The sequence below is a fragment of the Phalangium opilio genome, unplaced genomic scaffold (assembly GCF_054372755.1).
Source record: "Phalangium opilio isolate 3A_F unplaced genomic scaffold, DU_Popi_V2 ptg000045l_1, whole genome shotgun sequence".
Classification (NCBI taxonomy): domain Eukaryota; kingdom Metazoa; phylum Arthropoda; class Arachnida; order Opiliones; family Phalangiidae; genus Phalangium; species Phalangium opilio.
This window is the reverse complement of record NW_028324168.1, coordinates 5,237,428-5,263,118: the sequence shown is the minus strand read 5'-3', so window position 1 is coordinate 5,263,118 and position 25,691 is coordinate 5,237,428. Positions and strand designations below refer to the sequence as shown.

General features: G+C 36.7%; 7 protein-coding genes across 13 annotated transcripts; 3 read left to right on the top strand and 4 right to left on the bottom strand.

Annotated features, from left to right (window-relative positions):
- The first annotated feature begins 6,206 nt into the window (after positions 1-6,206).
- LOC149676998 (uridine diphosphate glucose pyrophosphatase NUDT22-like) lies at positions 6,207-8,609 on the top strand. The gene is made up of 2 exons (XM_089837953.1): positions 6,207-7,793; positions 8,192-8,609. The coding sequence occupies exons 1-2, from the start codon at positions 7,299-7,301 to the stop codon at positions 8,579-8,581; spliced, it is 885 nt and encodes a 294-aa protein (XP_089694079.1). The 5' UTR covers positions 6,207-7,298; the 3' UTR covers positions 8,582-8,609.
- LOC149676997 (uS5 assembly chaperone PDCD2-like) lies at positions 8,601-10,410 on the bottom strand. 2 transcript variants are annotated; one of them, XM_089837952.1, is made up of 3 exons: positions 9,825-10,410; positions 8,863-9,245; positions 8,601-8,800 (listed from the first exon to the last, which is right to left on the bottom strand). In XM_089837952.1, exons 1-3 carry the CDS (start codon positions 10,381-10,383, stop codon positions 8,645-8,647), a joined length of 1,098 nt encoding a protein of 365 aa, XP_089694078.1. In that variant the 5' UTR covers positions 10,384-10,410; the 3' UTR covers positions 8,601-8,644. The 2 variants fall into 2 exon arrangements, with proteins under 2 accessions (XP_089694078.1, XP_089694076.1); XM_089837950.1 differs by having other exon boundaries at positions 8,863-9,275; positions 9,825-10,408.
- Positions 10,411-10,594: 184 nt separating this feature from the next.
- LOC149676996 (intraflagellar transport protein 74 homolog) lies at positions 10,595-12,702 on the bottom strand. The gene is made up of 5 exons (XM_089837936.1): positions 12,105-12,702; positions 11,765-12,040; positions 11,154-11,705; positions 10,910-11,095; positions 10,595-10,847 (listed from the first exon to the last, which is right to left on the bottom strand). The coding sequence occupies exons 1-5, from the start codon at positions 12,621-12,623 to the stop codon at positions 10,596-10,598; spliced, it is 1,785 nt and encodes a 594-aa protein (XP_089694062.1). The 5' UTR covers positions 12,624-12,702; the 3' UTR covers position 10,595.
- Positions 12,703-12,863: 161 nt separating this feature from the next.
- On the bottom strand, positions 12,864-18,597 carry Gyg (glycogenin 1). 5 transcript variants are annotated; one of them, XM_089837940.1, is made up of 7 exons: positions 15,683-16,364; positions 15,506-15,611; positions 14,718-15,028; positions 14,368-14,657; positions 14,098-14,278; positions 13,895-13,939; positions 12,864-13,763 (listed from the first exon to the last, which is right to left on the bottom strand). In XM_089837940.1, the coding sequence occupies exons 2-7, from the start codon at positions 15,510-15,512 to the stop codon at positions 13,539-13,541; spliced, it is 1,059 nt and encodes a 352-aa protein (XP_089694066.1). In that variant the 5' UTR covers positions 15,513-15,611; positions 15,683-16,364; the 3' UTR covers positions 12,864-13,538. The 5 variants fall into 5 exon arrangements, with proteins under 5 accessions (XP_089694066.1, XP_089694065.1, XP_089694064.1 ...); XM_089837939.1 differs by having other exon boundaries at positions 15,506-15,854; positions 15,984-16,364; XM_089837938.1 differs by lacking the exons at positions 15,506-15,611; positions 15,683-16,364 and adding an exon at positions 18,251-18,595.
- LOC149676995 (uncharacterized) lies at positions 16,588-18,053 on the top strand. Its single transcript, XM_089837948.1, has 2 exons — positions 16,588-17,008; positions 17,103-18,053. Exons 1-2 carry the CDS (start codon positions 16,798-16,800, stop codon positions 17,189-17,191), a joined length of 300 nt encoding a protein of 99 aa, XP_089694074.1. The 5' UTR covers positions 16,588-16,797; the 3' UTR covers positions 17,192-18,053.
- A 403-nt stretch (positions 18,598-19,000) lies between the features above and the next one.
- On the top strand, positions 19,001-23,050 carry Wdfy2 (WD repeat and FYVE domain containing 2). Its single transcript, XM_089837937.1, has 10 exons — positions 19,001-19,149; positions 19,441-19,671; positions 19,741-19,814; positions 19,890-20,095; positions 20,168-20,280; positions 20,346-20,578; positions 20,662-20,763; positions 21,663-21,793; positions 22,028-22,136; positions 22,226-23,050. Exons 2-10 carry the CDS (start codon positions 19,449-19,451, stop codon positions 22,253-22,255), a joined length of 1,221 nt encoding a protein of 406 aa, XP_089694063.1. The 5' UTR covers positions 19,001-19,149; positions 19,441-19,448; the 3' UTR covers positions 22,256-23,050.
- Positions 23,051-23,634: 584 nt separating this feature from the next.
- LOC149676992 (dehydrogenase/reductase SDR family member 12-like) lies at positions 23,635-25,687 on the bottom strand. 2 transcript variants are annotated; one of them, XM_089837944.1, is made up of 7 exons: positions 25,543-25,687; positions 25,250-25,466; positions 25,080-25,190; positions 24,330-24,473; positions 24,045-24,243; positions 23,846-23,983; positions 23,635-23,769 (listed from the first exon to the last, which is right to left on the bottom strand). In XM_089837944.1, the coding sequence occupies exons 1-7, from the start codon at positions 25,596-25,598 to the stop codon at positions 23,660-23,662; spliced, it is 975 nt and encodes a 324-aa protein (XP_089694070.1). In that variant the 5' UTR covers positions 25,599-25,687; the 3' UTR covers positions 23,635-23,659. The 2 variants fall into 2 exon arrangements, with proteins under 2 accessions (XP_089694070.1, XP_089694071.1); XM_089837945.1 differs by having other exon boundaries at positions 25,080-25,175.
- Positions 25,688-25,691: the final 4 nt, after the last annotated feature.

The following is a 25,691-nucleotide window of genomic DNA, read 5'->3' as shown; positions in this document are numbered from 1 at the left end:
TCTCATAATGACCAGCGACAGAAAAATCCAGGAATATCAGCTGCATCTATAAATAAAAACATATTAATAACACATCTTAAACTATTGCCTACTTTTGGGCGGTCCTTTATTAAAAAACTGGCTACTAAATTTAGAGAGAAAGACCCAATTGCCACCCCGAACTGAAGAAAAGCTTGACTACCATGATACCCACCCTGAGTTAAATAAATACTCTGGCTAACAAATTATTTCCCATAATTGGGTAGATCATAATTTTAGGAAAATCCGCCATTTAATTTTAAATTAAATTATGTAACTTAATGAAAATAATTTAAAATATCCCCTAAATTAATTTTAGGAAAATCGGCCATTTATTTAAATAGCGTGCCCCTTTTAATAGCTTAATAATTTAAAATATCCGCTAAATTAATTTAATTAAAATCTGCCATTTATTTAAAACTCTTGCCAAAGGTAGAACCCATAAATAAAAACTAGTCGAAATTGGACAAGGCTTAACTAAGGCTTAGGGCAACTGTCCTCGTGTCTTACAATTATCTCTGCGGAACTTGATTTTAGAAACTGTCGCTTTATCTCTAAATTAATTAATAACAGCCCCTAAACTATTCCCACAGACAGGCCCCGTAAATAACTAGGGTTTAAATGGGATAAGTCTTAGGGCAACTGGCCTCTTGTCTGAAAATTATCTCAGAGGAACTCGATTTTCTAAAATTTTTCGCTTTATTTCTAAATTAATAATAGCCCCTAAACTAAATTTAGGAAATCCCGCTATTTATTTATTTTAAAACTATTCCCACAGACCGACCCCGTAAATAACTAGGGTTTAAATTGGACAAGGCTTAGGGCCTCTTGTTCTAAAATTCTCTCGGCGGGACCTGATCTCCGAAAATCTGTCGCTTTATGTCTAAATTAATTACGTACCCCGCTTAATAGCTAATAATGATAGGCCCTAAACTAATTATTAAGGGATTCTCTTTTGTCCAACATCTCGTTGTAAAATTTTATTTGTGGTACTTGATTTTTAATAAATAAATAAAATTTACTAACATTTAACACAACCTAATTAATTTAAATACTTGAAATAAAATAAATAATTTAAAGGGGGCTAGATGAGTTTGGATTATTGTAAAGTTAGGCTTACGGACTGTTAAAGCACCACGAGGCCAAGCAATGGCCGCCAAGTTGAGAGCGTCGAATTCAGCTTGCGTCCTCGGGAAAAACGATCAACGAAATGGCGGAACGATCAAGTATCAACTTCTAAAGCGAGAAAGGTTTTTCCAGCGACTTCCTCGACGGTTTCCAGGCAACAAATGAACCGGCTGACCCGTAACGATCAACTGAGCTGGACAGGTTTTTTCCAAGCGACTTTCCTCGACGGCTTCCAGGCAACGAAATGAGCCGATTGACGCTTAACGATCAACTAAGTAAATTTCCAACGTCAGGGGGCGCTAAAAGCGCCATACCCCAGGCGCGAAATCCAAATAGCTGAACACCGCTAGGCCTAACTAAATGAACGCTAGGCCTAAATGAATGAACCCTAGGTATACTGAATGGATAGTCATTACCTATTACCATTAACATCTGTCGTGACGTCACAAGTCAATTACCTCAGTGACGTGATGTGACTTGACGTCACAGGCCACGTGATCTGACGTCACAGGTCACGTGACTTGACGTCACAGGCCACGTGATCTGACGTCACAGGTCACGTGACTTGACGTCATACGTCACGTGATATTACGTCATAGGTCACGTGATCTGACGTCATAGGTCAAGTTATATTACGTCATACGTCACGTGACCTGACGTCAGTTTTGCGTGGCTGCTACGTCATGCTTCAGTCCAATGCACTTCGAATAAAATCATTCATTATAACTTTGATTCTGTATTCAAAATATTCATTGGATAAAGTCAGTTATTCTGACTGTTTATTAAGAGTGTGTCACGTGTCTCACGTCAACATGTTGGGAAAGCATTTTAATCATACTCTAATTCAGAGGGTATGCTTCAAGTTTCTATACCTTAGTCACTAACTATAATTAGTAAGCTTACAAGTAAAAATAAATTGATCAGGCAGACATAAAAATATTAATGCAATATTTTATTTCGAAATATATTCCATCAGATACATTCGGATTTAATAAAAATTTGTAATTAAAATACTTTTCAAAAATGTGAAAATCATTCATTAAAACTTTGGTTTAAAGTCTTTTATTCTTTTTATTATTTGACGCCATAACTATAATTAATAAGCTTTATAAATTGAAATAATTTTATCAAATAATATTTTATAAATATTAATGCAAGTTTTTATTTTGAAATATATTTCATTGATACATTTGATTTTATTAAAAAGATTAATAATGAAAATAATAAGAATATTTATACAAACGCGTAACTTCCGAGTGTTGAGTCCAGGTACTGAAAATAATAAGATAATTTCTATTATTAACAAATTTTAATCGGCTTAGAATTTCCACTGTTTTTACCTCTCCGTGTGACGTAGTCCAGGAGAGGTTCTGTAACGGCCGTGTCTGTCTGTGTGTCTGTGTGTGTGTCTGTCTGTCTGTCCGTTGTTACACCCACGTGACCGCGTTCGCAGTTTGCGTATCGGAGCAAACGTGTTCGCCATTTCCGAACTGCTTTCACAGTCACGGAAATGGCTCCTCTACTTGAGTTCTCACACCACCAATCTTCTGGTCTTTGTCCACACCACACGGACACTAGTCTGTTCTTACTGGCTGCTAATCACCACCATCTTCTGGTCTTCGTCCATTCCACGTGGACACCAGTCTGTACATACTGGCTTCTAATCACCACCATCTTCTGTTCTTTGTCAATCCCACATTGACACCCGTCTGCACTTACACTGCCTTCTAACACCACCATCCACTGGTCTTCCGTCTATTCCACATAGACACCAATCTGTATCATTGGCTTCTACTCCATTATCATCGTTTGGTTTTAGGATATACGCGGCGATCAGCTAGGGTTACGAGAAACGTCTAGCCTCCCTAAGGTAGGATCGCTACCAAAGGTTTTCGCATTTGCGGTTTTTTCCTTACTATTATAATGGAAACAAATCGTATATATACCCCAAAATTTGAAGAAAGCGGGAAGAGGGGTACCCTTCACTTTAAACGTCAATATTAGCAAAGTTTGAGAAGATAATAAGTATAACTTTATTTTAAACGATTTAACTATTATTAATGTTAATTATTGAAGATTAAAATAATTAAAAATAATTATATTTATTTAAATATTAAAGATAAACCTATCGTGCAAAGAGAGAGATTATCATTGCCTCCTATATCTACCAAGGCCCGTGCATGCGATATATTTCCTTCATTGCCTCCTATATCTATCAAGGCCCGTGCATTGTGATATATTTCATTCATTGCATAAACATAAGCGAGATTGTTTTGGGAAAAAAATACTGCTTCCACTAATGGGTTTATACTCCTTGTTACTGTTGTATAGAGTAATCATGATAAAAGCTTAAAAAATTACGAGAGGACAGACCTTTTTTATCCTCATTCAAAAATATTTTTTGGTGCTAAGACTGCTTTAAAAAATCCAAACGGTTAGGCATTGGTAAAAAAGACAAATGATATTTTTCAAATCTTATGAGATAACGCCCACCTAGTTGAAAATTGCCGTTTTTTATCCGCGGGAGCCATTCTTAATGAGAATTTCGATGCTAGTAGGTTGTCAATTAAACTACCGGTATATTATTGTTGTTGGAAATTGGATATTAAGTCAAATTAAGTGGTTGTAAAGAGCCAGCAGGTTTTTTCCGCTTCTTTTTGTGAGTATTTGATTTTTATATGTAAAATGGAGGAAGATAATGTTGAGAGTAAGGATGAAATGCGGAAGCGCAAAGCGCGGGAAAGGATGAGGGCAAAAAGGTCGACGTTTTCATTGGATACTTAAGGTTATATAATCTTCTCGACACGGAGAGGTAATATTTTGGTTTTCCCGACTTGTTCCACGCTAATATCCTACGGTGGAAAACGAGGTTGTTAGGATGGAAAACCAGGGTATTTGGTGGCAAAAGGTAGCATTGTGCTTTTGCGTCCAGATAGGAAGTGCGTAAAGTCACTGAGTGTTGAAAAATTGCATAAATATTACTAACCATGTATAGATTAAGCATATAAAAGAAATATATATATATATATATGTGTGTGTGTGTGTGTGCAAGTGAACAATGGTAAAAAAAAAACCCCACCCAACCTTGAAAACAAAAGTAACAGAAGTAAAAACCTTGAGCTTTCAATTTCTAAAGCGACCAACCCTTAATAGTAACCAAAATACAACTTCGTATTTGTAAAACAAGCTTTGTTAAACTGTAATCCTGGAGACCAACTCTATCTAGCTAGCGAAAGGGGAACGTTTACAAAACACGTCTATTTCTCCACAAAACGAGAAGAGTTTTTAAAAGAAAGTTCTAGCTTGTGGCCCCGGATATTACACTTATAACGTAAGTAAATTTATTGAAATAAGGATTAAGGGTTCTAATTTTTTGTTAGAGTATCGAGGGGCTATTCACTCTGATTTTCTGTACTTCTTTTAATGGGTATTTACGGGTACCATGTTTTGCCCACTACCGACGCTATATATAGCGTCGGTAGTGTTTTACCACTGTTAAAGGATGCGCATCGAAGTGCGGTACGATGTGGCTACTATTACGAGCCCAGCCTTTGAGTGGTCTTGTTATAACTTCGTATTAAATTATTTGTTTAGATAACCCAGAGTTGCTAAATAATTACCTCGGAACTAAGACCAATTAATAAACAAAAATAACTACCCAACAATTGTTTCAGTCCGGTGGATGGATTTAAAAATAAATTAGCTCTCCCGAGTAGCGCTTTTCTACACTGAGGCCAGAATGCGCGAGTGTTTACCCCTCGGTGACACTATAAACTACTTCAATCTCACTATATGGGAAATTCGGTTTTAATCGCGTAGTTCAAACGATTGTTATTATTAGACATTTTTCAACAAAAACGGGTATAAACACGGAATTTCTAAAATCTCTGGTCAGAATTGTCGCGCGTCTATTGAGCTAAAGGTTAGTTAAAATCATATACTTAATAAGTTAATAAGTACTACGCGATTAACGTAAATAGCGACTAGGGTAGGGATGGCCTCCATTTTTCCAGATGGCGGCGGATTACAAAAATATTTCTTAATGATCATCTACTAGTTAAGAATAACGTCCCTGCGAAATTTCAACTTCCTAGGTAAAGCGCTTCGGTCTGGATGTTAAATTATAAGTCAGTCATGATATAATTGTGGATGGAGCTAAAAAGGAAGTGGTAATCTTTCCGCATTCCCAAAATAGTCGGCTTCTTTTGCGTCTGTTTCTGGTACCATTTTTCCGCATTCTCCAATCTGTCTGGGGAATGCTACATTCTTGGGGAAACCCCTCCTGAAGGTGGTTCCCAACCCGTTGGTATGTAGTATCTGCACTGTTAAAGCGGCATCCTTGAAGTTTAGCGAGTCTCGCATCTGGGAAACCCCACCGCGCCGGAGCCCTGTCTTCAAAGGTGCCGCCGCGCGTGCGCCTTCCCTCCGAATACCGTGGAATCCTCGTGGAGTATATATTTAGAAATATTGTTAGTTGACCGTAAAACCCCATAAGAAGTTGATGATTTAGGCCTTCGCGTTAGAGACAAGTTTAATAACGCGAATTTTGCAAATAACAGTATTTTTTTTTTTTTTTCAATAAAAATAATAAATTTTTATCGTAATGGTGGAATTCATAAACGTCGGACGAAACGAAATTTATTACTTTTATTATTACTATTATTATATTGCGCGCAACACCCTGCCTTTGCCTGTACTAAATAAGTGTTCGGTTCCACCCTGAAAAAAAATTAAAATGCTAAAAGCTCATTTTGTATTTGTTCGCCTTAATTATTTGACATGGTAAGTTTTTACGAGAACATATTCTACACAATTTCGTACGTGAAAATCTAAGCTCAATTATCTCGAAACTCCGCATTTATACCCGTTTTTGTTGTAAAATTTCTAATCATAACAATAGTTTTAAACTACGCGATTAAAACCCAATTTCCCATATCGATTAAACTTAATTTCAAACTGCAATGGCAATACGTATAATAATTTCTAATTTCTGACCTTTTTTGGGTTTGAAAAAGTGTCACCAAGAATGCGAAGCAATTAAAACTCGGTTTTTGTCTAATTAAATTATACTTTGTCGAGGGGTTCGACATTTACACGAAATCCCGTACGCTTCTCGCGAAATCTTTGAAGAGATCAATAAATTACGAAATCAAAGAGGAAATTCCGAAATCTTAGGCGAAATCAAGAAGAAATCCCGAAATTCCGTACGTTTTTTTTGGTATAGTCGGACCCCTCGTATATTGTACTTGGTATGCCTCAAAACATAAACATTTATAGCTTAGAAAGAAATAACAATATGGCGGCAAGGAATAGAGCAACGCCGGAATTGCCAGTAACGCTTGAATCAATACCGAGCATCTGCAATTATAATAAACTAGCTGTTACCAGCGGCGTCGCTAGCGTGTAATAAGAACTTCAATCTAAATAATACAAAGAAAGGGTAGATTTACTGATGACTAACGCTTTTGTAGCACCCTAGGAGCGAAGGCACTCGGCGTAGCCCCTTGAGACATTTTTATTACTTTTCAGGCGGACATTATTCCATAAAGAAGAGTTTTTAAGTTTTTGGCCGCCATTTAGAAAGATGGCAACAAATCGAACCCAAAAGACCATTCAACCCGTCTATAGGTTAAAGGAAACCATTTTACTAAATATTTGTGAAATCGGTTGAAACGCGCGGATTTTGTTGCATAGAGAAGATTTTTTACATTTCTGGGCGCCATTTATTAAGATGGCGGCGGTTGGAAAAAATCTATCTTAGTACGCGCCTACTACTTATGAGTAACGTTCCTGCAAATTTTCAGCGTTGTAGGGCAAGCGGTTTGGACTGGGCGTTGATTACCAGTCAGTCTGGACTTTGATATATATCCTGGATCCACTCTAGAAGCTTGGACCCTTTAAGTATAATAAAAACACCCCAAAACATACGTCTCATTAAAATTTCAGGTCATTCGGATGAATAGGACAAAGGATCTGGCCAAAAAAGCTACCTCCTCCCATAGAACTTAATGTTAATTTTGGGTTCCTTTGAATTTTCTTCAAAAGTCGCGCTTTTATAGCGCGAGCAGCTTGCGTGGTGTTGCGCGTGATCGAGTGGGCTATGTTTAACTCAACAATATAGGTTCACCTTGAGAGTGACCGTCTCAAACTGTATGGGTATCTCAAGGTCGCGACCTTTACTATTTGGAACAACTATGGATGTCTTAAATTGTCTTCACCCTTTTAACTGTTCAAAATCAAATGTCTCTGCTAAATGGTCAACCGAATTCAATCAAAAACACTGCCAAGAATTTAATAGACAAATCGATGAAATATGGACCAGCAAACTTTTGGCTAACAGCCGTTTATACAATGATTCAAAATTTCGATTGCAATCCTGGGTACAAGAGGACAAGTCCCTTGTACTTAACATTGGACTTACCAGTTACAAGGCCTTTATAGGTACCAATTGTTCCCCAACAAAAGAACTAATCGCCAGAAAAGGAATTGAAGACTTTGGTAGTTCAATGGCATATATGGCGAATCCTTTAGGGATTGGTGTCCTGGTGAAAACCAGTGACAGTAAAATGGTATTCATAAAACGTAGTACGTGGTGCGCTGAAGAACCTGGTGCCCTTGATGTACCAGGGGGACATCCTGAACCCAGTGTAAGCCTTGGTGCCCTCAATAGAGGGCATAATTACCTCCCCCCCCCCAAAAAAACCGGATACCATCAATAGAGGGTATAATTACCTCCCCCCCCCCAAAACCGGATACCATCAATAGAGGGCATAATTACCTCCCCCACCCCAAAACCGGATACCATCAATAGAGGGCATAATTACCTCCCCCCCCCCAAAACCGGATACCATCAATAGAGGGCATAAATACCTTTACCTCCCCCCCCCCCAAACAAAACCGGATACCATCATTGCTAGAGTCCCAAACCTACGCGAGTGACATATCTAGTCAATCCCCATGATCCAATTAGTCCATTAATACAACTTTAATTAAATTTTTAGGCCTTGGTAACAAAACTTAAGTTTAAATTTGTTTCCTTTTTTAGGCAATACTTAAAGGTTGTGAACCCAATGAAGAACTACTCAATTCCAAAGCAATTGTGGATGAAATATTTGCATCCGGTATCAATGAAGTCCGAGATGAAGTTAACATAGATGAAAAAGATTTAAAGAAATTAAAGATAATTGGCCTTTTCCAAAACCCCACAACAGCTGGAAGACCATCTGTTATATTTTTTACTCATTGTAAATTAACCTCTGATATTATACGAGAAAAATACAAAACTGGAAAGCAAGAAGAGGCTGATGAATCGAGCGATATCATTTTCATACCAGAGTCAGATATCTTATCAAATTTAAGCAAGAAAGAATTTTATCAAAAATTAACCCCAGGAGCCGAAGCAGCCATAAATTTATACCAAAAATTGATACAATAAAATAAAAACTAGGGCCAAGTTTCTGTTATATTTCATTTTTATTATTTTTCTAATCTAATTCTTTTACAAAACAAAATCCTGCTTCCAAATAAACTCTGCGTGATAAGCAGTTGTTCCTTCTGAACAATTTTCACTGCAAGTATAAATTGCAAGCGTCCCCCAATCAATACTTTTATCCGTTTGATCAATATCCAAGTAGTTAAGGAGTTGGGGCATAATCTATAAGAAAAGAAAATAAGGATTAAATACAGAAGGTAGGGGTTAAAGAAATTATATTCAACCTGAAATTCAAAACGTCTAGAAGCTCCGCAAGAACAGGGTGGTATCTCATTAGGTAAAGGTATTTTTTCAGAAGAAACCCAAAGTGGTTCACCCTGTTTATGATACCTCAATACCTGCTCAGGTTCAATTTGAATTCTTTTACGGAATTTGCTAAAAACTTTGTCAACTTCGTGACTGGCTAATTCCTCCAAATCGCGGATATTTGTAGGTTTGTCTATTTCAGATGAGGAAGAAGCTTCGTCAGAACGAGATTGTAGTACAAACTCCTGGTACTCTTTCATTCTTGTGGCTTCGCTCTTTTCTTCCTCGTTATCAACAAAATCTTCAGCTTCAGTAACTAATTCATATTCTTTGAATAGGAATGGGGATGGAGGGGAAGATACTGCCGTATTTTGTGAACTGTTAGAGTTGCCTAAATATTTAAATGTCATTTACATAAGCTTACCATTCATTACAATAGGGACTTGGCAGTACTACGTCATGCAACGTCAGGCTACCTTCCATTAGTGCTAAAAAACATACCAGGAGGAGGGGCTTATATAGCTTTCATAGTGGTACTGAGAAAGGAGGAGCTATAGGAACGTGACGTCAATATTGGGGGTCTGAATTGTATTGCTTAAGCTGATGACTTCCAATATGGTCGCCAAAAACGAGGTAAGAGTTAGGAGGGTGTGACGTCACGAGAAAATTCGTGGTAGCAGACTATTCTGTTGAAAAAACATACCATAATGGCGCTGGGGGCGGAGTTAAGCCCGAATTACCAAGTCCCTATGCTTATAGGGACTTGGCAGTACTACATCATGCAACGGCAGGCTACCTTCCACTAGTGCTAAAAAACATAGCAGGAGGAGGGGCTTATGTAGCTTTCATTCTGTTAAAAAAACATACCATAATGGCGCTGGGGGCGGAGTTAAGCCCGAATTGCCAAGTCCCTATGCTTATTAAGTTAAATTTGACTTACCTACATCTGAAAGCCCAACTTCTACACAGTTCGCCTTATGATTAGATTTCCAATGAATTGCTTGGTGTTTCTTACTGCAATAACTTATTTTTCGGCATCTGGAACACTTTTTAGTTCCCAAACACCCGCATAATGAACAGAGTGTTACAAAGGTATTAGGGACTTCACTACTATCATTTTCATTTGGAGGATTGAAGCTGTAAAATTCGTTCTGGCGTTCCAATTGATTTCTAAACACTTTGAAGTTACCTCTTTCATTAGTCCGCGAACATTCCGGGTTCTTACAAATAAATAAAAATATGGTACGATGGAAACAACGTGGATCATCATCGGGTGAATAGATTTGGAGCAAGAAAACGCAAGGGTCTTTGCAATAATCGCATTCTAATTCGGATGGGGTTGGTAAATTTTTCAAATCTAACCACGCGGGTTTACCCCCTACTTTACTAGGGAAAAATTTGCTTTGTAATTTCCAATACTCGGTTATTTTTTCAACAAAACCTAATTCAATTCCATTTGAAGAGGAAAAACAAGCGCCGTCATCATCTTCAGTCGCCATTTTGATTTTAAAGTTCACAATAGGTCATCGGTTACTCACCCAATGAATGCGCGCGCTGAAATCACGTGCTCATTACTCTAGAAGAAATTTGGCGGGAAATTTCAAACTTAAAAGCGCCACGTTTTCGAAAATTTAATGAATCTCAACAATTTGGTGTTTAAAAATAGTAACTATTAGGCCTAACAATAAATTATGATGGAATTGAATTGTGTCTAAATTCCCGTTCCTTTGGACAGAGTTTCCTGTAGCAACTTGTTGTAGTCAGCAACTTGGGCCTTAACAATATTCCTGATTGGTCCGTAGTCAGTTTCCGCAGCGCTGGCGGCAATAACTTCCTTCACAGCGAAATTAGCTTGTTCCAAAGCTGCCCATTTCTTTTCCAGAGTCGTTAATTGAACGTAAGTCTCATTTTCGTTAAGTCTCTTCTTGCGATCTTGATGGTCCAACTCAAGTTGCGCGACAAGCTGTAAATACGTAATTATTTTTTGACCTCGAGTTGCGGTTAAATAGATTATTTGCGACTTACATTTTTAGCTTCAGTACTTCTCTCCTTGAGGGTACTTAGTTGCTCCAAGAGATTATTCTTCTTGTCCTCGGCGGATTTCTTTAGTTCATTCAGGTCTTCATAAACCTTCATCTCTTCCTCCATGGTTTTGATTTTCTTCTTCAAAGATTCCAACTCTTGAAGAATTTTTGATTCCAGTTGTTCAATCTACGTTATGATGACAGTGTATAAAACTTAAATATCGTGAAACCCAATCATATAATACCTTTTGCAAGTCGAGATTCAGCTTCTTTTGCTCCTGTCCCAATGAACCCACAGTCGACCTAGACTTTTCCATCTCGCCTTCCTTGAAAACCAAATCATCCTTCAAGATTGCCAGATCGTTAGGCGATGGCATATTCTGGAAATGGGCTAAATTACGGCCAATCTTTTCCAGATAGAAGACAATGCTGTTTTCGAGTTGCTTGCGACGGTTTTCCTCAGCCGATTTAGTCTCTTCGAAGGAGTTGAGAAAAGAGTCCATAGTCTCTTCCCGTTTCCTCAACTCACGATATTTCGATGTCTTTTCGCCTTGTTGGTCCTCAAGATCTTGTTCTATCTGATTCAATTCTTCCTGAGCCCTACCGATCTGTTCCTTGACCTCCACCGTCTGTCTTTCTATGCTAGCCAACTCGGCGTTGTCTTCTTTCACCTGATTCAGTAATCGTTCCCGTTCTTGGGCGGGAGTTCCCTTGCGTTTCTCTTCTTCGATCAGTCCCGCTTTCTTTTCCTCGAGTTCTCTGAGTTTTTCCAATAAGTTAACCGCTTCTTGCTTCACCTGAAAAGAGAAAAACGTCGATAAGCATGTCCCCCGGAAGTGTGTTAACAAAATCTTACCCTGGACACTGACAATTCCTCTTCCAATCGCGATTTGCGCGCGTTCAATTCATCCGTTGTCTTCTGAAGCTCCGCAAGTTCGACTTGCTGCGCCTGATTGAGCTGTTTTAGCTCATTGTACTTTTGTCGAACTTCCGGTTTCATTCCAGCAATCAAGTTGTCAGCCATGTTACGTTCCTTCTCAATTTCCGCTTCGAGTTGTTTAACTTGGGCCTCCATGTTACGACGTTGCTCAAACATTTGGTCGATGCTTTCAGCTTCTTGTTGGTTCTCAATCTACAAGTGACATAATTGCAAAATACTGGAGTTATAACTAATGATCTCCAAACTAATTACTCACCATTAACTCTTTGTATTCGTCCTGAACCTCATCCATATCAGTATCGGTATTCAATTTATCCACCAGTAAATTATAATCAGCCAATTCCCCTTGCAACTCTTTCAACTCTGTTGCCAACGTCTCCGCTCTCTTTTCATAGGTAACAAAAGTGGCTTGCTCTTTCCCAAAGGCGTCTATTTCTTGGGCCATTCGCGTTATTTCATTCCTCAACTCGGTAATCTTGGACCTCAAAAGTCCCATATAATAAGACTTATCTTGCACTTGTCTATGAGACATTCTACCGCCCGTTTTAGGCGTAATCAAACCTTGCTGAGACATTGGCCTATCAGCGACACTGAGGTTGAACATCATACCCTGACTTTGCGTAACATTGGCCCTCGACCCTGGTCTTTGCGCGGTTGATATTAAACGGGTGGCGGTCCCTGGTAATCCCGCTCTACTCGGAAGGGCTTGTTGACGTTGAGAAGTGAAAGGTCGCATACCTGATTGAGGTCTACCACCTCCACTATTCGAAGCCATGATTTAAAAGTACCTAAACGTTAAAATTAAGTTTAATTCCCAATATTTAAACCAAAACTAGCGTTTATTGTAGCAACAATGAAGTAACACAACCCACAACGTTTGTCGTTTGTTTACCAATGTTTCCTTCACGTTGCCATGACAACGCAGAACAAGACCGCCAGCAACAACCACAGACACTGTACTTAGCTCAAAATTGGCCTAAAAATATGCCTAAAACGAATGAAAAAAAACCACAAATTTCTACGTAAACCATTTCTTTATAATATCTCAGGTACACACAATAGGACAGCTATATTATTTAATTATTACTTTTAAAAACTATTTTTTTTAATATATATAGAGAGCTCAATATTTAGTAACTTGCAATTTTATTTTTGGCAACAAAGACGAACTATGCAATTTGCAAATATATCTTTTTTAGTTTTTCCAACTGTGAGGTCCATTTGCTTGACTGACAATTAAATTTTATTTAAAATTAATTAACATTAATGAGTTGTTTAACCTTTAAAGTTTTGGCTCGGTAAATTTATTTAACAAGTACAAGATTATTATTTATTTGTGTTTCATATCCATCGCCCGCAATGAAGTTGCGTTATTTAAAGTTACATGAAAGTATATTAATATTAAGTTCGGAGTAATTGTGTAAAGCATAAATAAATTTTTGTATTTTTTAAAATATGTAAATTAATTTCACCTACAAAAAGAATTTATTTCAGCACCGGTGAAGTTTTAACTTAAATTAAAACTAACCGGGATATGACAAGAAAGAAGGAAAGAAAGTAAACAAAAAGGAACCGTGTGTTAGTTAAATTGGGGGTAAAAATAAATGAGACACAGGCACACGCAGAGTTCTCTATGTTTTTCATTGAAGGGTTATTTTGGGGTTTTCTTATTGCGTTTTTTCTTCGAATATCATTTAGAAGTGGTGCTAGTAGGTTTGGTGGTGGTAGTTTCTTTCGATTCTTCTTCCTTTCCTTTAATGGCTTCATCAAGTCGTTTCTGGATATTTTCAAAGGCATCAGCTCCTAAATAATCAACGTGTCCTCTTTCCCAAGCGTATTGACGTTCTTGAGAGCTCAAAGCAGCTCCGGCACCAGGATACAGCGATAAATCAGCTAAACGTCCGGCTAAATCGGCCTACCAATCCAAATACGATTAGAAACATAATTAATTAAGTTAATCAGGAACAATTAAGCATCGACCTAAACCACACTACAAGCAAAAAACCAGTCACCATACACAAACCCATCATTAACGACAAAACTAACCTGCTGTTGTATAACTTTATGAACATTCGGATGAAGTGGAATGTCCTGGTTAAGTGTTTAAGATTGGACAACAAACAAATATTGACAAACAATTGTTAATTAATTAATTAATTCACAAAAACAGTAAAATATAGTTTGTTAATTTAATTAATTTGTAAACACCATCCAAAACTCGGAGTTTGACGTCTCTGGCGTTAACTTACACATTCCTTCTGTAAGTATGGTTGAACTTTTTCCATAAAAATATCCCACCAAGGTTGAAGGTGATCTGAGGAATGCTCTGAACCAGTTCGGGGTTTGACTTGTCCCGTACTTAAACTGTATTCTTGAGCCCATGGCTTGATAGAACCAATAAAGTGGACAATTTTGGTGTTTTTACCGAACCTAGAATAGTTTAATTAATTATATAATTTATTAAGTTCCTTATAAGTTAATTAACTTAAAGGTCACTTAAAGTTTAATTTAAAACTTACTGTTTATAAGCTGGCGCATACTGATAGTTACTGGTGGCATTCATATTATAGATGAACGATAAGTGTTTTGAAATGTCTTTCGTTGCCCAATCATTGAAGTACAAGTTTAATAGACCTTGATCTCCACCGTCAAAGCTACCATGTTCGACAGCAAACTTAATTAGACTTAAATAAGTTTCATTGGAAGGCCTGTAGACGAAAACGCCTGAGTTGAAGCAATCTGGCCATCCACAATCAGGAACGGCAGATAATTCTTCTCTTTCAAAAAGCTCGTCACAATTTTGGAGCACCTTTCAATAAATAAAAATAAAATTAAATAACCCATCAACCCCCAGTTAAAATTGACTTACAAGGGTATCAGCATCCATAAAGACACATTTTGAGAACTGAGTCAACCTCCAACAATGAAGCTTAGTGAATGTAACACCCAGTTCTGGTCTGGTCAACAAGGCTAAATTGGCGTCATCTCTACTGTCTACGACGTTGACTTCTTGTACCAAATCAAAAACCGAGGATAACTGTGATCTCATAGCATTTGTAACTCCGGGTGTAATGAGAACGGCCAATTTTCTCGTTGTAGCCACATTACGTAAGGAATGAGCCAAAACTAACGCGCCCAAACTGTAGGTATCATTTGTGGCTAATGTTACAAATGCTTGATCTGTGAAAGACATTTTTTTAAAAAAAACCCCCAGAGAATTAAATTAAAATACAGTTTAAACGGAGTTTCAACTCAAAAGTGAGTGAGAGAGAGAGAGAGCCGATTTTACACTATTGAATATTTCAAGGTAACTGATAAAAAATTCTATATTTTTTTAACTGCGAGTTAGGCCCGAGAGATAATGATACGCTATCAATTATGAGAAGGGTGGTGAACTATGGGTTGGGGTAGCGATATGGTAGTATATAGAGTAATGGCACTCCATGTTAACTACCCATAGAGCTTAATACAGTCAAAGGCAAGTAGGTGCCATGACTCTATAGTAACGAAAAACGTGACACCCCCCATTGCATTGCGCAACTGTATCCTTCATTTAGTTACATTCCGTAAGAAAAATATTGAAAAATAATAAATTTCGGTTAGCTAAACACGAAGAGGGAAGGATAACTAATCGTTTTTAATTAAAAATTAACTCACCTTCCATAATTTCACGCGATTTATATTGGGAAACTTAAGCGCAGCGCGAAAAAACTGGGTTGCCTTATTTTATGATCGGGTCGCCTTTGCCTTCAGACAGACTTCTCTAACACGAAACCGTTATAAGATTAAAATTTGGAAGGGCCCCAAACTCCCAAAGCCAGACGAGCGCCTCACTTTTAATATTTGCTAAATTTAGCCGGCGTTTTTTTCGCAAAGAGAAGTGATTCGACAAGAAGTTAACAGGCTGAAGGCGAATGGCATTGAAAAGATTCTTTTGGCGTTCAACTACAACAATTTATACCACACGTTCCCGACGGTGAAAGCTTAGACAGGCTTGGCGGGAATCCTCAGGGCGGGAAAAAAATTAGGGTGGGTTAGTGGGTGATGGGTTATTTTTTTTATTGTTTTCTTTTGATCTACTTTCAATCCTTTCCGGATTTTTTAGATGCTTGACAGAAAACAACCTTGCTTTTACCTGCTTAAAATAAATGCAACCCAGTTGGCGAACGTGGCATTAATTTAAAATAGACTAATAAACAAATTATATCGAATGGGATATAAATATTTCCGATTGCCTGGAGATCGAGATAGGTCTGAGTTGATAATAAAAATACGCCCGTAAACAAATTAGTACTGATTGTACCTAATTAAATTTTGTGGGAGGTGAGATGAAGCCGATAGCTAACTATAAACAAGGCGTGTAGGAAGCCGGGTGTTAAAAATGGGGGGAGGGGGGAGGGTTAAGAGGTCAAGCGCAAGGCCCTAATAACACGCGCTATGAATTTTTTGAATTTATTACGGGATTTACGCCTAATTCCCGCCGCTAAAAAAATATTATGTAAATAAATTCCCGTCTGTGGAAGGAGATTAAAATTTTAGGCCTACCGCGGTATGAAAATCGGCCCCGCCTACGCTATGACGTCATGTATCGTGTCATTGGGCATCTCCCCAAAACAAGCAGGGCTACCAGACCCAGGGGGTACAAGCAAAAAGCGGGGAGACTCGGAAGGGGGTCGCTTTATTGTGTGGCTGACAAAAAAACACGTCGAAAAGAACCGTTGGAAAACGGAACGGTCGCTGGAGGCTGGAGAAGCCAATGCCAAAAAATTATATTTGAAAGATCTTCCCTGCGGAGAAACGATTTCAACGCGCGGCGTCAGTTGATTTCCCGCGTTTTTTGAGGCCGGGTTTAATTAAATTTTGAGCCGATTTTCCTTGGGAATTTTGCGTAAAAAATTAGGCTTAGGAAAAATCTAAGAAGTGTAGGTTATAACTGTAAGGATAAGGATATGGCCGATTCGGATAACGCTAGCGAAACAACGAGGAAAAGCCGGGGAAGACCGAGAAAGGATGCCGGCGGTGGAGAGAACAAAGTGGAGAAGGAAAAGTCCAGGGATACGAGCTCTCCTCCCGCCAAAAGGGGACGCGGAAGACCCAAGGGCTCTAGCGCGAAGGGACGCAAAAAGGCCGCAGCGTCAGCTAGATCTACTTCGGGAAAAAGTACGTTACCCGTCCTTAAGCCTAACTCATCTTCTTCCAAGTTCCAAGAGAAGCCTAATTTTAATATTTTATCCCTAATCTCACTCAATTTTAGGAGGACGCGGAAGACCACCAAAGGAAAAGAAAAAGGAATCCGAGTCTGAGGAAAATGACGAAGACGACGATGATGATAAGGATGATTAAAAATATGACGATGGGGGATAAACAAAAACTTTCTCCACTAAACTAAATAAAACATTGCGGTAAAAAACCTAATAGTTAAAACGGAGGGAATATTTTAAAAATTTCTTCTTGCCCTAACCCCCCCCCCTTTCTTCACAAAAACGCGCCAAATGAACTGAAAAATAATAATAGACTTTCCGAGTTGGTTTTTAAGGAGTTATTTTTTATATGGTCCCCTCTCAGAAATGTAAATTTTTAATTTTTTAGAATATTTGGCGAGAATCCCCCCACCGATATTTAAACGCATCCAACCCTCCGTTTTTTTTTTAAAAAAAACTATAACGTGTGTTTTAATTCTAGTTAAATGTTAATAACGCCAAGTTTTGTAGTCCCAAAATTGAGATTGATCTAAAAATGTTTGGGTCTATGCAACTAGGGGGGAGAACAAAAGATTTCCCGCCAAAAATTTCCCCTCTCTTGACCACGGCAACGTTTTATTTTATATATCAGATCGCGCCATTTTTTCCCGCCTTTTAGTGTGGATTCCCGCCCCCCCCCCCCACTCTTCCGTACACGCCCCTACCCGCCACCAGCATTTTGTGCCATCCCAAAAATATTTTAGCCCTGTGACATGACATGAGGTTTATCTCCCTATATTTTGCAACAAAAAAATTTACAAATAAGAAGGGACCCTAAACTTCATTTTTTTGTGGAATTTTGTGTACTTTCTTTCAATGTATCCCAAGTACTATTCCATAATAGTTCATTCATTGAAAAAAAAAAAAAAAAAAAAAATTGTAAATGTACCATTTTATGCTTTCTAAAACAAAATATTGAAAAGTTTTTCTATACCATTAAAAAAGACATCACTCACCATAAAAAAGGTGTTAAATTTATTTCTATAATAGGCTTAAACCCTTTAAATCCTTAATAAAAATTTCTAGCTAAAAATTTCCCACCAAGATTCAAAAACCTTATATAAAACTCGTGATATCTCAAGGTTAATTCCCCCGGGCCAAGGATAGTAACTTTAAAAGATATTCCTTTGATTATTTCCCGAATAAATTAAGACATACATACCAGAAGAAGCCATGATATTGCAGTAAGGCACGTAGTTGGAGGAGTTGTTGCGACTTGAACTTGATGCAGTTGGCAAAATCAGTTCTGTGAAAGTTGACAAAGCTTTCAAGCACCCACTTGATATATTGAGAGCACACGTGGGCAATAAGCAGTTGACAAAAAACTTAATTATTCCTCACAAAGAATAGTTTATCAAACTTATACCAATCAAACTTGAATTAAATTTGCCACATGTGCTCTACGGGTTCATAAGCTAACGCGTTGCAAACGTATTACCGTCGATCTTGGCCCTTCCGCATACAATTTAAGTCTACGTCTGACTCCGAAGACCGAAGTTGAAAACTTCCTAAGAAACCCTCGATTGACGCGAAGAAATGGGGGTAGTTAACATAAATGGGGAAAGTCACATGATTGTTTTCTTCGTCTGCTTTTCAATGATATGCTCAAATGATACGCCCAATGTCAAAAATAGGGCACTACGATTGGTTTAATCATAGCACGTGTTTTTTAAAATAGGCCAAAAATAGACACATCTATATTAGACCTATTTTTCATTTCACTGTAAACAATGTCTATTAAAAACTAAGGCCTAATTCTAATATATATTTTATTCCAACATCAAGAACGTTGCAAAATTTACGGTTCAAAATATTATCATTAAAATACTTCGTTTTAATTAAGTAATTTAGAATAATTAAGAAAGCAAGCAGCTGATTCGTCGCTGGTTACGTTTAAGGGGGGTGGAACACCAATGACATATCCCCCCCGTGGTGTAGAGGTAGATTCCCGTGACTTATAGAGAACAACAACTACGCGAATTAAAGGGATTAAAAAGTTTCTTAGAGAATAAACAATAGAAGTTATGTCTACGTCTTATCATACGTCTAATTAAAAAAAACGTAGGTAAAGATTAATACCATAAGTTAATGTAAATTATTAAATTATAAGTGTGATAGGAAATTTGCTTTATCTAATCTTGACTTTTGAACCTGAGTAATTTCAATGGCCAAGGCCTAGCTAAAAGCTACGTCAAAAAAAGCTTGAAAAAAAAGAACTTTATCATAATCATAAACGCCTCTCGGAATCAAATTTATCTGACATTGAAATTATTCTAGGATAGAGTTTAAAATCTTTAGTGTTTAAGGATTAATTCTTAAGTTAATATTAGGGTATTTAAAACTAAATTGTAGTTAGAACTATGGCTGCGGAAATTAAACCAGTTGGGGGGTCTGCCGCCTTCGGTAACACGCAAAAACCTCAACTATTAAATAAACTGGAAGGCCACCAAGACACGATAAACATGGCAGCGATCATTCGAGGGGAAGATGGGGTTATAAGCATCAGTGAAGACAGAACAGTTAGAGTATGGTTGAAACGCGATACTGGACAATATTGGCCTAGTATCTGTCATTACATGCCATGTAAGATGACTAATTTGAGCGTAAGATTATCGGGAAAAAGTTTAAAAACACCCTTTTTAATAATATCAGCTGCCGCTTCCTGTATGGATTTCAACCATGAAACAAAACGCCTATTTGTAGGAATGGAAAATGGCTCGATTTCGGTAAATCAATCAAAAATTTGGGTGTCAATCTTAATTAATCCATTTTAAATAATGGAAGGAATATTTTCTGGGCAGGAATTTTTAGTGGCTGAAGATTTTAATAAACTAACACACCAAAGAAACTATTTAGCCCATCAAGGACGCGTTACTGGAGTAGTTTTTTCAGTCTTAACAGAATGGGTTTTGAGCGTTGGAAGGGATAAATACTTTCAATGGCATTGCTCAGAAACAGGTCGTAGATTGGGCGGATTTCAATGCAACGCTTGGTGTACCGCCATACAGTATCCTTTTACCATCTTAAGTTACTCAAAATTTACTCTTACAAACCTTGACTTACAAAAAAACTTATATAGATTTGACATGCAGTCGAAACATGTTTTTATCGGAGACTATTCGGGGCAAATTACTATGTTAAAAGTTGAAGAGACAGGCTATAAACCCATAACTACTTTAAAAGGCCATTCTGGTTAATTAATTATTAATGTTTTTATTAAAATAATGATTAAACTAAAATTAATAGATAATTTACAGGTAGTATCCGTTGTATGTCTTGGGATGCTGAACGTAAACTTTTATTTTCCGGAAGTTTTGATCAAGCTATTATTGTCTGGGATATTGGGAGCCAAACAGGAACGGCTTACGAGCTTCAGGGTCATCATAATAAAGTCACATCATTATGTTACGCTTCCCCATTTAAAACTTTAATCTCCGGTAGTGAAGATTGTATGATGGTTTTTTGGAATATGGAAATCAAGAGACAAGAAGTATAAACTACAACCTAACCTATTTCTTAGAAAACAAATTTGAAAAAAAAAAAAGTTACTTTCATATTAATTTTTTAATTTAGACACCGGAATGGGCGGAAAGTGACTATTGTCAGAGGTGTACAAGACCATTTTTTTGGAATATCAAAGCTATGGTTGATCAAAAAACAATTGGTTTAAGACAGGTACTTATTAGAAGGAAAAGTTTGGGTAACATAACTGATTATAACTTAAAAGAATTACCTTTTTCTAAATATAAAAGGAATTAAATATTTAAAAATAAGTAAATAAATGACAATCTTATTACAAAATAATTAGTACATTTAATTAGTCTTAAAAACGCGGACTAGGGCGCCGCCATTGCTTTAATGACGTCATAACCATTCCCCTATGGGATTGGTTGAACCTTCAACCAATCCTATGTGGGGTCTGGCTAGCAGACGCCTTTAAACCAATGGCATGAAAATGGCGCAGTAGTCCTTGATTATTTTTAAGACTAATTAAATGTACTAATTATTTTGTAGTAAGATTGTCATTTATTTATTTTTAAATATTTAATTTAATTCCTTTTATATTTAGAAAAAGGCCGTTCTTTTAAGGTATAATGTTATCAGAAGGGAATAAGAGAGAAGGGAGACATTAGAGCCTGCTATGGTAACGAGAGTCCGACCAACCTCAAGAAAACCGCGAAAACTTTGTTTAGTTAGTTTTAATTAGTTTTCATCTATTTATTACCTTCAAATTATCTGATTTTGGTATGTTCTCAATTCCCGCGCATCTAAATTAATTGCACAGCTTGATTTCGTTTATCAACATGAAATTCGGCCATTTTTATCTCCTTCAATGTAAAGTTGTAAACAAAACTACTTTTTATACGTCAACCTTCTTATCTGACGTCACAGCTATACGACAGAAGTTAGATAGCAGCCAATCAGTGAAGGGTAGTTGATTTGAGGTTGGTAAGACTGTTGTTACGAGTGTAAAGCATTATGGAGATATAAAGTGTGTCCCTTCTCTCTTATTCCCTTCTGATGTTATGTTACCTGACTTTTCCTTTAAATATGATAATTTATTTCTTTTGTAGCATCATTGCCGCAAATGTGGGAAGGCAGTTTGCGATAAATGCAGTGGAAATCGCAGCAGCATTCCAATTATGGGTTATGAATTTGATATTAGAGTTTGTGACGAGTGTGTTAGTGTTATTACAGATGCGGAGTAAGTATAACTTAGGTGGCTATAAAGTATAAAGTGCTGTCAGTTGTGACGTCAGATCCAAGGTTAAACGTCACGAGTCTGCCTTTAGCAATGAGCGGCCATGACAGTTACCGTTTTTTCTTTATGGGAAAACAGCATGGGTGACGTCACGCCAGCGCTTCTGACAGCACTCTATAGTCCCTTATGTTTTATTAGCTAAGTTTCTAAACCTTTTTCTTTCCCAAAATAATTAAGCCGAGTTTCATTAGCTACATTCCATGATAGTAGACACTGCATTCTTCATATGGATATGGATATTACACGTTTTCAGATTATGACAGTGGGGGCTGATAAGATTATCAAGGTAACGAGTAACGAGTAATCAGCTTCAAAGAGTGTACAAAAGACTTAAAATTAACTAATCATTTGTTAATTAATTTATTTCTTTTTCAGTTATGGGATGTTAGTAGTTTGTTAAATTAGTTTAGTTGTATAAATAGAGTGATTAAAAGAAGGGGAAATAATTTGATTTGGCCAAGAAGAGGAAAATTGAAAATTGAACTTTATCGGAAGAAAAGGCACTTTGTTTATTGGTTTTTTTTTAATCTTCATTTCTAGTTCAACGTTCCTATCTTATTTTGTACGATTTAATTAATCTTCTTGCATAATTAATAATTAATAATAGTCAAGTTAATAAATTAATTAATTAATATAATTGTTGTCACGATTAATTTTGTTAATGTAAACAAACTGAAATAAACAAATAAACAAAGGTGAAAAACGTTAAACCAACCAACCAACATGGAATGAAAAGAATGCAGGGTTTTTGTTGTTTTTCTATTTTTTTTGGTCAATAAACAAACATTTAATTAGAAAACAAAATAATATTGATGAACTAAATGATTAATATTATTAAAATAAAAATATCCTGGTCTTGACTTTTTTATATCATGATAACGTCAACTCTATCTTTATGTTATTTAGAAAATAAGATACGTGGTCTTATAAATAAGCAACTCCCCTCCCATCTGAATGAATCTTAATCTCGGCCCAAAAATATCAAATTTCTTTTTTAAAAAAAAATACCAAAATAAATTAAAAAATATATGTATCGGAAAGAAAAAATAAAACAACCTGGTAGAATATTATTATTAATAATAAATTAAAACTGAATACTCAAAAAATTCCTTTTTTAAAAAGAAAAACTGAGATTTTTGAGTATGAAATTTGTAATTAAACGTAAAAGAATATTAAAATTATTGTATTAGAACCTTTTCACTAAGAGTTAACTTTTTTTTAAGTCTGAAATGAGACTAGTTGTCTAGTTTTTCCCAAACTCAGTCAGAATTGGCCTACTTTTTAGGCTTAAGTAGGAAACTGGGTCAATATTGGCCTATTATTTAGGCTAAACATTCAAAATTGGCCTACTTTATAGGCTTAAGTACCAAACTCCATGTAAATTGGCCTACTTTTTAGGTTTAAGTCCCAAACTCCATGTAAATTGGCCTACTTTTTAGGTTTAAGTCCCAAACTCCATGAAAATTGGCCTACTTTTTAGGTTTAAGTCCCAAACTCCATGAAAATTGGCCTACTTTTTAGGTTTAAGTCCCAAACTCCATGAAATTTGGCCTACTTTCTAGGCTTAAGTCCCAAACTCCATGAAAATTGGCCTACTTTTTAAGTAAGTCCCAAACTCCATCAATATTGGCCTACTTTTTAGGCTTAAGTCCCAAACTCCATCAAAATTAGCCTAATTTTTAGGCTTAAGCCCCAAACTCCATGAAAATTGGCCTATTATTTAGGCTTAAGTCCCAAACTCAGTCAAACCGGGGCCTACTAAATAGAGATCTGAAATAACTGACTTCATAACAAAAACCATTTATTTAATCAGACTAATTTAGCATAAAACTCATCTAAAATACTCATTAGTTTATCTTCATCACCCTTATTAGACTTTGTCCATGCTAATGGTAGATGAGTGGAGCTTGGTCTCCGATCTAACACAAAATTCAGTCAAGTCAGTCACCTTGCAGCAAAAAGTGTACTTGACCTATATCTCCCCCTAAAACTTACCCAAGTAAAAGAGGCCACTTGGAAATTTGATAGCAGCTTGAGATACTGCTAACCAAACTGCGGTATCAGCCCCTTCTTCCGAAGTTCTAAGCCTATTTTTCATTTTTGTATGAAAATCACTCATCGCTGATTGAACTCCTGTAATTAAATTGCTTAGAAATAATATTTAATTATTATTTAAAGGTATCACTATCTTTACCGGGAGTATCAGCCCAACCAGGATTAACAGTTGAAAAATGAATTTCAGGGTACTTAGCCGCGTATTTTTCAGTCATTATTACTTGTTGCCTTTTAGTTTGAGCATAAGCCATCGTTCCGTCAAAAGGAGCCATTTTTTCAAATTGTAAATCACTAATGTCAAGTTTCTGGACTAGCATTCCTCCAGATGATATTGTAATCTTAGAAGGGGGGGATAAACTATCATTAATTTAAAACCCACTAAACCTAATTAGTAATTAATTATGGGAGGGAATTTTTAACTTACAACTCTGGGTTCTTGACTTTGATTTAATAAAGGAACTAATGATGTAGTTAAGATATGAACGGCTAACGTATTTGTAGCAAAATTTAACTCTAAACCTTCGGAGTTGACTTCTCTATTGTTTACCATAGTACCAGCGTTATTAATCTAATTAATTATGATTTAATTTAGGTAATTAAATCATTCAGATGATCCCTATGTATGATTATTAACAAAAGTGGATGAGAGGAAAAGTATGAAAATGGCCAAAAGTCGCGAGTCATCAGAGTTTCGCTGTAGTTGACCGTTTTATTGGCGTAGCTATACTGGGCCTGTTCACTCCCTTAAAATAGGTCTTGTGTTAATTCGAGGTTACGCGGTTACCGTCGTCTGCTATTGTGTATGCTAGAACTTCCTCGATTTGTTTTTGTAGTAACTGGTAATATTTTAAAAGGTATTTGAAGGTATAATATGGATTTAAGAAAGGTTATCGAAGCAATAGAAGAGCTCATAAAAATAGATACGTTTAACATAAATCTAGGTAATTTAGCTATTGCGCGAGCAGCTTGCGTCGTGATGCGCGTGATCGAGTGGGCTATGGTTAAACCAAGGAGCATAAATATCTGAACTACTTTCAGTGGCGAGTTTGCAAGTCCATCAGTCACTAGTAAACTAAATAGTTATTGGCGAAACTTTGATGTCCGCCTTTTTTAACACAGGCTCTATGGCCATTGTCATACTTTCCCTCTCATCCACATTTGTTATTAATTATACCAAAACATTTAAGTTTTCATTGCTTTTGATAAACTTCTGAGCAAAATCATAGACTTGTTGAGGTTCCGACATGTCCACAATATGGACATGCAGATTCTGAAATATGTAAAACTATTACGCGTTGTATAATCTCGCTTCAAATTTTAAAAGGAAAAAGCCATAATTAATACTTCATTGCCACATTCCTTGACTATCTCGTCTCTGGCTTTCTTAGCTCGCTCTTCATTCCTACAAATCATATGAACTGTGCCTCCCTTTTTAGCTAAAAAGGTCGCGATAGATTTTCCAATTCCACTATTCGCCCCGGTTACCATATAAGACTTTCCTTTACAATCTACTTCCGTATCAGTCGCGTTGAATGACTTGGAAGCGCTTATATAACCATTCCTTTAAGATTTAAGGGAAACCATATTTTTACCTGTTAAAATTACGTTTGATGTTTTGGTGTTAAAGGAATGAATACCTTGTATATTCCATCATTCCCTTTGTAAACCAAATTACATTGCGATAAAGCGACATTATTCCTTTATATTTAATTTAAAACTTTATTCGGGTCGAGTTTACATGAAATCACGAGGGTGTGACACATTTAAGCAGACGACAAGACAAGTA